The following is a 9,692-nucleotide window of genomic DNA, read 5'->3' on the forward strand; positions in this document are numbered from 1 at the left end:
ACAAACTCAGGGATGGTGTTCGTGTTACAACCACAATATAGTTACTGTTCATGTTCAAGCCTTTAATTGAATTTGCATGAAAATTAATCCCTTTACTTCATCATAAACATAAACCCTTTTCCAGATATTAGCTGAAAGGCTCTCAACTTCGTTTAGAAACCAAGATGGTAAAAAAACCATAACTGTATTTATCCAGCAATCACAATCAAGGTCTTAACTTAATTACATCCTGACAAAAATAATTTCCTTTTGACCTTTTAAAGTCACTCGTGCTTATTTTAAAAACATTTCTCGACCTCAATAATAGCTTGCTTGAATATCGTAAAATGTGTATTATTTTTAGAGCCGGAGATAAATAAACGTTGAACTTGGCTTAATCCGATCAATAAAAAATTTGTGAAAATCTCCCGTCTTTCCGGGCTGGAATTAATTATAAATCCGACGATGTCGAAATTAGTTTTTATTGTGAGTGAAATGCTGCGCTTCGTACTCATAAATCAAACAGCAAATCAAATTTTGAATTCTCCCAAAGCATATTTTTCTAATTTTATTCTAACTCCTTTGTGAAATTTCACCCGGATTAAAGCACCCGCAAATGCGGCGATTAAGATCTTAAGTGTTTTTGATACACAGCGAATTTCTGTTTTTCCGGCTTTATTAAACTCTATTCTCACTGCTTTACCTATCCGATTTATTGCTGGTGGATTAATAAAAGCCTAATAAAGTTTTATTGGCGCATTTAACCAATGAGCTTATAATGTCAGTTAACTGAAAGGAAGTTTAATTATTTCGATACTGTTTTTTTGACGTTGACAAATTGAATTTTTAACACCTCAGTTTTACAAAAACCCAATAAATTCACTGGGGGAAAGATTAAAGGACATTCTTAGAATATATGTACTTGAGGGGAGTTTAACGGTCCGGAAATCCCTTGTCCAAAATCGGAGATAATGAGATAATAACGCAACTTGGCCAAAAAAATTAGACTCGAACCTGGAATTAGGATAATTTGTGTCTAAAACAATTTAAAGTAGAAGAGATTAATCTTGTTACAAGTTTGGTAAACACTTAAACACTCATTTAACAATTGGCAAAATTTCCAAGTGTTGAAACTTCAGTTTCTGTCTCTTTGAGTGATTTATATTGTGCTCAATTAATTTTAATCGATTTGCAACTTGCAACAAATCTAAATTTTTAAAACCTAATTTAATTTTAAAGCTTTCAAGAGTTGGCTTTTTGTTCCGCTAAATCGCTCAAAGACCAACGAAACGGATGTTTCCTCGTCAAGATCAAAGAAGATCGTGCAAAATTGATCGACTTTCTTGAAACACAAAAATATTTTCTTTGTTTGACTTTGAAAATTTGTCAACCTGGGGGCGTGAACAGGAATTATAAACTCTTAAACGCGTGTAGTTCGTTTCGCCTGCATGTTATAATAAACAGAACAAAGAGACCTTCCGGAAATTCGTTTGTTTTGAAATTCGAGAAGAAAGCACTAATTAAACTCGTTTACATGAGTAATGTGTTACCGTTCTGAATGCTTAAAGCTTCCTTTTAATAAATTACCCCACAATTTACACTTGCCACGAGACGATTGCAGATTTTTCACATTGTTCTCCTAACGAAACAAGCCATGCATAAAGCCATTATAAGCGACGTTTTTATTAAACGGCATCGTTCTTTTTGGACCAGTTTTTCTATGACAAAAAATACTTATTTATCTTCATAATTATAAGTAAATTGTGAGTGGGGAAAATGGTGGAGGCGCCGGGTTACAATTTTTTAACAAGTCAAATCAATTATATTTATTAGGCACAACTATGAAAAAACAATATATTTAATGTCTCTAATAGGCTACAAATCGATTAAAGAAGGAAGTAACATTAACGAGTATTGCGAAATAAATTTAATTTATGTTTCACATCAAATCGATTTTCTGGAGATAACTACTTGTAATAAATTTTGCATAACGATTTTGTAATTAGTGTTCCAACTGCTTCTCATAAAAAAATTGAAAAGACGTTTTTTTTTTAAGTTGCACAAATAAACTTTTCACGTAGTTTTCTTAAAATTAAATGAGAGTTTGTAAACAGATAAGTTTTTGAATAATAAAATAAAAAAGTTGCCGTCACATGAATAAAATTCTTCTCCATAAACTTCTAATAGAAAACATGACTTACATTACATATGTTTTCACATTACATTTCAATAAAATCAATACCCAATTTCTATAATAAAAACATTGCTAGCCATTAGTCGTTGTTGTTATCAGTCATCTAGGTAAACATTTTTGTTTGTAAAAACAAAAAATACTTACAATGAAAGAAATAGTTCACAAAAATGCACCACCCACTCACACAAGCCCAAAACCGGTGTTAAAAAGAACTTTTTTAAAAGTTCCCGAAACGTGTAACATTTCAGAGCAATGCAAAGCGTTTTAAGCGTGTTCTAATTACGCGATTTTAATGGCATACATGGGGTATTTCGGTATTATTTTTTATGATTTGCATGTTGGCAGATAGCTACGCACGCGAACTATGAGATTATATTCCAGCCCTAAACAGTGTAAGAGGTGGAGAATACTGCCGCCTCCGAGCGATAACCGCCAAAAGTTTCGCCGCCACCAACGCAAGCGCGCATACCACTATTCCACTAAAGATTAATCCTGTTTGAATTCATTATTTACCAAATACGAATTACAATAAAAAAATCCTACTTGAAAAAATGAACTTTGCACCGAAGTGAAAAGTTAGGGAAATTACAAAGAACGAAATTGTTTTGTTTTTGGGGCAAAGTATTAAATATGCTAATGAATCTCTGAAAATCACAATGGATTATAAATTGTTGAAGAGAAAAGTTTTTTCACTGTCAACAGATTTATACGAGTTTGTTTAGCTTTTGGAATGAAGGGAAAACTGCCTTGAGGAACAAATTTATGACACTTTTATGGGAGAAGAGAAACACACAAGAACTGTTGTAATAACAGAAATCATTTTGATAAAAAAATTTCAAGCTATAAAAAATGCGTGGAAATATTTTAAACTTAATTCAATTTACCGTTAATTTTCAAATAACAAAAGTTGATTAACTAGAGGGCATCACACTTTTTAATTTAAATTTTTGTAACAAACTCAACATTATTATTTTCTTTTTGTAATTTTAATTTATTTTAGCTAGGTAGTTATAAATTTGGCACAAATAGTATTAAATAAGTCAATCTTTCACCAATTTTTAATTTTAATTTTTGCATGGCTATTTTATCTGTCTTCTGCTCCGTTCCAAATAATGAAGCAGAGTATCCCTACTTATAATATCTCATCTATGAAGCAGAGTAGGCCATGCTGGGGAGTAGAACTAGTGACATCTGGAAGTAGTATAGACGCCGATAAAGCAGGGTTCTGTTGGAAAACATTGATCAGAGGAAACGTCACTGTCAATACCATCTGTGTTATGTCAACACGCAAAACCAACAGTAGTTTTTTCTCAAGAAAATAGTGAAGTGAGTGTTTTTTGCAGTTTTTGTCTTCTAAATGTGAAATGCCGTGTAAGCCACCGATTTCCAAATTAGTAATCTACCTGGATTAGCAAAGAAGTTTTAGTCAAGGCCACTGAAACAATGATACATTTCCTGATTTTCCTAGTTTAATTAAAATTATTTAAAAAATACTTAATTGAAAATGGCCGTGAATCTGCCCACAATGCCTGTGAGGAAATACAGGCGCGAAGCGAGCGAAGTCAGTGGCTGTTTGAAATATATGATATTTGGGTTTAACGTGCTCTTTTGGGTATGGTGGGTTACATTTAGGTCGGTTTTGTTTGATTTATTAATTATTGTAGCTGTTGGGATTAGGTATTTTGACTGTAGGAGTATGGGCTTGGAGCGAAAAAGACATTTTTAATAATTTAGGAAAAGTAGCAAATGTTGCACTTGATCCAGCGTTTATTTTGATATGTATTGGTAATACTAATAAATTTGTGATAGGATTGATTTTGAAATAATTGGTTTATTTCAGGGACTGTGACTTTTATTATTGGCTTTACAGGATGTGTGGGGGCACTGCGTGAGAATACTTGTCTTTTAGCTACAGTTAGTTTATGTTTATGTCCCTGTGATTTATACTAATATTTGTAATTTTCAGTATGCCATATTTTTATCTGTGTTACTTTTATTCGAAATGACGGCCGGAATTCTCGGATTTATTTTTAAGGATTGGGTGAGTCAGAATTCTGATTATAAATTTGATCAATAGGCAAGTTTGAAGAAATTGTATTACACACATTTCTGAATGTTTTATTGATTTATTTTGCACGATTTCGAGTCAACAGAATCAAGGCTATTGAATTTGTTCAGTGTTACAAGAGAAACTAATCAAAACCAATCAAGTGAAACATTTTTTCTACCACTCGTTTGCATAATGACTTATAAAAAATATTTCCAGATTAAATCTCAAGCTACGATAGGTTTCCAGACTTTTATTATTCACTATAGGGAAGATCCAGATCAGCAAAATTTAATTGACTGGATCCAAGAGGACTGGGTATTTTATTTCAAATTTAGTGGCACTTTCTTATTATATTTTTTTTAGTTGCAATGTTGTGGTATAGAAGGGCCCAAAGATTGGGATCGTAACAATTATTTTAATTGTTCATCGCGCGATGTTGGCAGTAGGGAGGCTTGTGGTGTCCCTTTCTCATGTTGTAAACGCAAACCAAATGTAAAAAATACATTTTTTTAACCACAGTGATCTATAAATTTCTTTTAGGAAATTATCAAGAATAAACAATGCGGTTACGACGTGCGAAAACCAGGTTTCGTAAGTATTGTTTTTTTTTAATTTCTCAATCATTTGTAAAAAAAATTACCAAAATTATGCAGCCCGGAGAGCGGCACATTTTCGAAAGGGGCTGCTTGCGCGCGGGTGAAGAGTGGATTGAGGGCAATCTAGTCCCTGTTGCTGCAGTAAAAGTGGGAATAATGGTGCTTCAGGTACCTCCCACTTTTCCTTATCCATTTTTTGTTTGCTTATTGTTCAGCTTTTGTGGTTGTTGCAGAATTTTGATGTGTCAAAAATAATTAACGAGAAAGGATGTCTGGAAGCGATTGAAGAATGGTTGGAGCGAAATATGATTTCGTTAGCAACATTTGGTTTTATTATTTTGTTTTTGCAAGTAGGTGTCTAGTCGTGCGTATTTTCTGGAATATTTTCAGTGACTATTTCCCTCACAACATTTATTAATTTTTTTTGACATATTTTTTGTAAATTATGTTCGGGAAATAGTCTGCAAAATATTCCTCGCGCATGCCAAATTGATCCTAATTTATTTTTAATTTACCGATAATTTGGCATGCACTCGGGGTATTACTATTGATAATTTTCTTTTTCTCTAGATTTTGGGGATTTGTTTCGCGCAAAACCTGCGAGCTGATATTTTTGCACAGAAGGCGAAATGGCATTGACAATCGAGGACTCCCACTGCAGTGTAGTACAGTCCGGCCTGTCGCATCGCATGGGAGCCTTTTTCGACTCAATTTGATTTTGTATAAGGTGCTTTTACACTTTGTAGCGTGCAATTGTTTCAGTGTATTGGATGCACAAAAATTTACTAAAAAAAAAGAGCAATTTTAGATTTTTGGCTCAAAAATGTGAGGATCTGCCAGTTTTTATTGTGGGGCAGCTCCTCGATTTTTATCAATAACTACTAATATTTAATGTGCCTGTTTTAATGTAACAACTGAGGCCCACTCATTAATTGCATGTTTCTTTAATAACTGTAAGTATTCGTAATTGTGATATTATTTCCCATCATCAAAATACTCTCTTGCAACTGCCAATTAGCAGCTTTTACATATTTTTTTATACATTCCATTGTTTTATTTATTTTTTACTCATTTATTGACATTGAAAAGACACTATTTGTATATTGTCCCGAAAAGTAAAGTTGTACTAATTGTATAAATTGTTGAAACTATTGTAATCTTTATATTGACAAGATCTGAAAATAAATTGTAAAATAATACGACTTTTATTACAATAAATGTTTACTAGAGTCGTACAAATTTATAAAATTTGATTACGTTACCATTAAATATTAATAATCCTGTCGGATTCGAAAATCTTGTGTGAAAGTAGAATAAATTGTTGAAACTTTTAAGTGACAAGATTTGGCAAGGAATTGTAAAATAACACTACTTTTATTACAAAAAATATTTATTAGAGTCGTACAAATTTATAAAATTTGATTACATTATCATTAAATAGTTAATAAAATAAATATTATTTAGGCACGTAAACTAACACTTGGTAATATTTTTGGTTTAAGAGAATACTTTGAGTACGTTTCTTACGAGTAAAAAGTGAGAACAGATTGTTGATTCCCTCTCACTAACAAATAGGGGGGCAAATCTCGAGTCAGTGCTTCCAACCATGCCATGTACAAAGGTGCTGATAATTTACCCTTCCTCGGCATCGGTAAAGACATGACAATCAAATTGGCTTCACTCGAATGTTCCAGAAGTAATTCGCGGAGTCTCAACTGCCGGTAGGTTTTGTCTTGGAGTGACGCTATTTCGGCTTCGGAAACCTTAGATTCTGCAAAAAGTAGCATGAGGAATTTTTTGGTAGTGTTAATTACCATCGTCAGGATCATCATTTGTCCTAAAGTCACTAATCATATCATTGAAAAATTTAATCGTCGCCTCTTGTGGCTTATCCGAAAGCGAGACGATTTTCAAACTGGAGTAATTTAATCGAAATTTCGACAACAAAAACGCCATGCTGGAAAAAAGTTTGTTTTAGTGGTACACAAAGTCTCAACTTTACTTTTTCTCCTCTTCTTCGATCTCGTTTTTGTTTGTGCTGAGTGCGAAAACTCGCAGTTTGCAATTGGCCCAATTTTGTCTGGTTGAGATAATGTACGGGAGGAGCATCGTGAGCCCCCCATCGTCGTACAGCCACCAAACGTCGATGTTCCCCTTATTTTGCTTGTTCCGGAACAGCGTCATGTTCTCCATCGCGAAATTGGGGATATGCTGAACACTGGTTGAATCAGTGACTTTCATTTTCTTGGCAAAGACTGTGTTTAACAACCCGTGCCCGTTTTTGACCCCATCTGGAATCAAGCAATTAAAACTAGAATTATTATCAGTGACTGTTTTACTTATTGTATTTTTAGGAGTAACAGTATCTGATTTTCCTAAATCGGCTAAACTTAAATTCGAATCAGCATGCATCATACTACTTGTAGCGAAACCTCTTAAATCCATTGTGGGTTGTTGGGAGAGAGTGCCTTCATTGGGCGAACCTTCATCTTCGCCCATCAGTTTACTGTAATCCAGACCGTCTTTCAGACGCAAAATCGTTACAGCCAGTCGGTGGTCAAAAGCGGCACTAAAACACCAACTTAACCTCCCCAAAAACACACAAATTGTACTCACTGTAAAACATTGAAGTACGCCATCAGTTCCTCCCGAGGGCAAGTCCTCCAATCGTTCTTATACCCCATCATCAGAACATTGGGGCACAGTTTGCCGATTCCGGCCGTTTGCAATAAAGCCTTAGCCCCATTTTCGAACTGTGTATTATCCAAAATCGAATAAAAAGCCTTGATTTTGTTAATTCGAAGCCAAGAATAAACGTTCTGGATGCGAGCCGACCTGACCCGATGCTGCAACTTCGTCTAAAACTCGACCACTTAAAAAATAAGACATGGGGGCTTTGGGGGGTACCTCTGTCACGTCCCCGATGATAAGCAACGAATTATTTTTCGTTATTAAGTTGCCAAAATCGATGAGAGCGGGCCGTGACGATGGGGATCCACAAAGTACCAAAATTTGTGGTTTGTAGTTTTTCACGTGTTCGCCGATGTTGATCAAGCGGTGGGCTGTGGTCAGGGCTGTTTTGTACGTCTGGGCTTGGGTGGAGGAGCCCCAATTGACATCTGAAACTCCTTTAATGAAAAATTGAACGATTTTTAACCCCCAATACCTGGCTTTCTGTAGACCACCAAGAGATACAAGGCGATAATTACCCCGAAAGTAATCAGAGACGATTGCCAGTTAATTAAGAACATGATAACAACGCAACTGATAAATCCGGCAAGACTCAACCACGTGTTGTAATACTGAAAATAGGAGTTGATTAACTAATTATTTAATGAGAGAGTATCTACTTTGAATGTCGGTCTCCACCCCAAGGGTTTAATTAAGGCTGCATGAAAAGTGCAAAAGTTGATAAGGGCGTAGGAGGCTAGATAAAAATTGGAGATCAACGGAGCGATTGCATTTAATTCCCCTGCAAAAGGCGGTTTAGATTTGTGTCAGATTATCGTTGATTGAAGAGCACCTATTAGGAGAAAAGCCGCCGACACTAGAAAAGTTAAAATGTATCCTCGATACGGTTCTCCTGCTTTTCCATATCCTTTGGAGAAGTAGATTAATCCTGGATAAATCCTGTCGATTCCCAATGCTTGGATTAATCTCGGGACCGAAAGAAGATTTGTCAGGGCCGTACTTAGAGTCGCCGCCCAACAGCCAAGGTAGATAAGTGGGCCCCAAGCTGACATAATCTCCATCATCTGCGAAATTTTGTTTATGCGATAGAAATATCTCGGAAAAATATTTACAAACGCCGGAAACCTTTTGAGTTTTGTTACTCTTTAACAAAGCGTTGTTTACGCGGATTTGGTGTCAAAGTCGCTTTGTTTGTGGAACAATTTGCTCGTCAATTCGGACAAATAAATAAATTACCGAAGTGTTAATTGTTAATTTACAGTGATTTCGAGAATTTGAGATGGAATGTGTTATCTTAGGTAAATCCGATGCGCGATCCGAGCCTTGTCCTTGTTTGCAATTTTAAGTAAAGGCCAATGTTATCGACGACAAAAGATTTGGGTCAAGCTGAAATAGACATATTCGACGGAAAATCTAGTGCTTTTTACTGATTTTATCTTGATTCAAGTTTTATTATTCCACAAATATTATTTCAAATACACGTGTCATTTGTATTGTGTATTGTACAAACGCCTCAATTCAAAAAGAGTATCACAAGGCTTGAAATTGAATATTTCACAATGAACACTTGTTACAAATAAAAAATATTTTGCTATGTGACGTCAAGATAAATTTTTGAGTGTTAAACTGACTTATTTGTACGCCTAAGATAATTATTTAAGTAGGTTGATAGCGATTTTGATAACAAAATCACTCATTATTGAACTACTTTGATGATATGCGAAGTCCTTCTAACTCTGCTTTCAGAAATTGTTAACTAATTTGCAAAACATTTTTATTGATCTAAACTATTAGTAATCACTATCAGTAACAAAGATGATGTTCCAAATTGACAATAATTTTATTTAAACAAACAGCGCGAAAAGCATTAAGATTTAGAGCTTCATGATGTTCAAAATACATTCGATTTTTTTTCTATAATTGCACTACTTTAAAATTATTAATTACATAAAATAAATCATTCGTACAATCTGAATACGCAAGTTTCTTGTTGGGCTGAGTTTCTGTTTTTTTTTCTTCGATTATTAAGAATAGGTAAATTGGAAAGATTATCATTTTTAAAATTAATCTTTAAATTTTTATAAAATCTTCTTTATTTTCTTTTATCATAACTAAATTTTGAAAGAACTAAGTTTTCCCTGCCAACTGAAGAACAAAATTTTTTTATGAGGGAAATAAATAA

The 9,692-nt window shown here is 34.3% G+C and overlaps 3 protein-coding genes across 8 annotated transcripts in view; 1 reads left to right on the top strand and 2 right to left on the bottom strand.

Annotated features, from left to right (window-relative positions):
• Positions 1–2,421, bottom strand: part of LOC123007078 (dopamine receptor 2) — a 51,155-nt gene extending 48,734 nt beyond the window's left edge. For both annotated transcript variants that reach the window (XM_044402108.1, XM_044402109.1), the window contains exon 1: positions 2,318–2,421. The gene's annotated coding sequence lies outside the window, so the exon portion shown is untranslated. The remainder of the gene's footprint in view (positions 1–2,317) is intronic.
• Positions 2,422–3,397: 976 nt separating this feature from the next.
• On the top strand, positions 3,398–6,021 carry LOC123007265 (tetraspanin-5). Of its 4 annotated transcripts, none has more exons than XM_044402456.1 (10): positions 3,398–3,544; positions 3,600–3,785; positions 3,838–3,958; positions 4,014–4,087; positions 4,140–4,214; positions 4,440–4,538; positions 4,587–4,715; positions 4,764–4,814; positions 5,053–5,169; positions 5,390–6,021. In XM_044402456.1, exons 2-10 carry the CDS (start codon positions 3,678–3,680, stop codon positions 5,456–5,458), a joined length of 843 nt encoding a protein of 280 aa, XP_044258391.1. In that variant the 5' UTR covers positions 3,398–3,544; positions 3,600–3,677; the 3' UTR covers positions 5,459–6,021. The 4 variants fall into 4 exon arrangements, with proteins under 4 accessions (XP_044258391.1, XP_044258394.1, XP_044258392.1 ...); XM_044402459.1 differs by adding an exon at positions 4,877–4,987 and having other exon boundaries at positions 3,401–3,785; XM_044402457.1 differs by lacking the exon at positions 5,053–5,169 and adding an exon at positions 4,877–4,987 and having other exon boundaries at positions 3,401–3,785.
• Positions 6,022–6,197: 176 nt separating this feature from the next.
• The window catches only part of LOC123008325 (bumetanide-sensitive sodium-(potassium)-chloride cotransporter), a 7,826-nt gene continuing 4,331 nt past the window's right edge, over positions 6,198–9,692 (bottom strand). The window contains exons 7-15 of one of the 2 annotated variants that reach the window (XM_044404128.1): positions 8,343–8,574; positions 8,170–8,291; positions 7,986–8,121; positions 7,727–7,938; positions 7,436–7,677; positions 7,159–7,388; positions 6,822–7,110; positions 6,634–6,776; positions 6,198–6,590 (exon numbers count right to left, since the gene is read on the bottom strand). In XM_044404128.1, the coding sequence (XP_044260063.1) occupies positions 6,343–6,590; positions 6,634–6,776; positions 6,822–7,110; positions 7,159–7,388; positions 7,436–7,677; positions 7,727–7,938; positions 7,986–8,121; positions 8,170–8,291; positions 8,343–8,574 (1,854 nt within the window). In that variant the 3' untranslated portion in view covers positions 6,198–6,342. Of the gene's footprint in view, positions 6,591–6,633; positions 6,777–6,821; positions 7,389–7,435; positions 7,678–7,726; positions 7,939–7,985; positions 8,122–8,169; positions 8,292–8,342; positions 8,575–9,692 lie in introns of both variants that reach the window. The other variant, XM_044404127.1, reaches the window with a different exon arrangement.

The sequence above is a fragment of the Tribolium madens genome, unplaced genomic scaffold, assembly GCF_015345945.1.
Source record: "Tribolium madens isolate multiple individuals breed KSU strain unplaced genomic scaffold, Tmad_KSU_1.1 Scaffold_3;HRSCAF=73;Tcas5.2_LG2, whole genome shotgun sequence".
Taxonomy (NCBI): Eukaryota; Metazoa; Arthropoda; class Insecta; order Coleoptera; family Tenebrionidae; genus Tribolium; species Tribolium madens.

Excerpts from the sequence above, each read along its gene's own strand:
- LOC123007265 (XM_044402459.1), top strand. The coding sequence starts at position 3,678 with ATGGCCGTGAATCTGCCCACAATGCCTGTGAGGAAATACAGGCGCGAA. Across the intron at positions 4,815-4,876 it reads ACGTGCGAAAACCAGGTTTC|CCCGGAGAGCGGCACATTTT; the intron begins GTAAGTATTGTT and ends AAAATTATGCAG. Across the intron at positions 5,170-5,389 it reads TTATTATTTTGTTTTTGCAA|ATTTTGGGGATTTGTTTCGC; the intron begins GTAGGTGTCTAG and ends CTTTTTCTCTAG.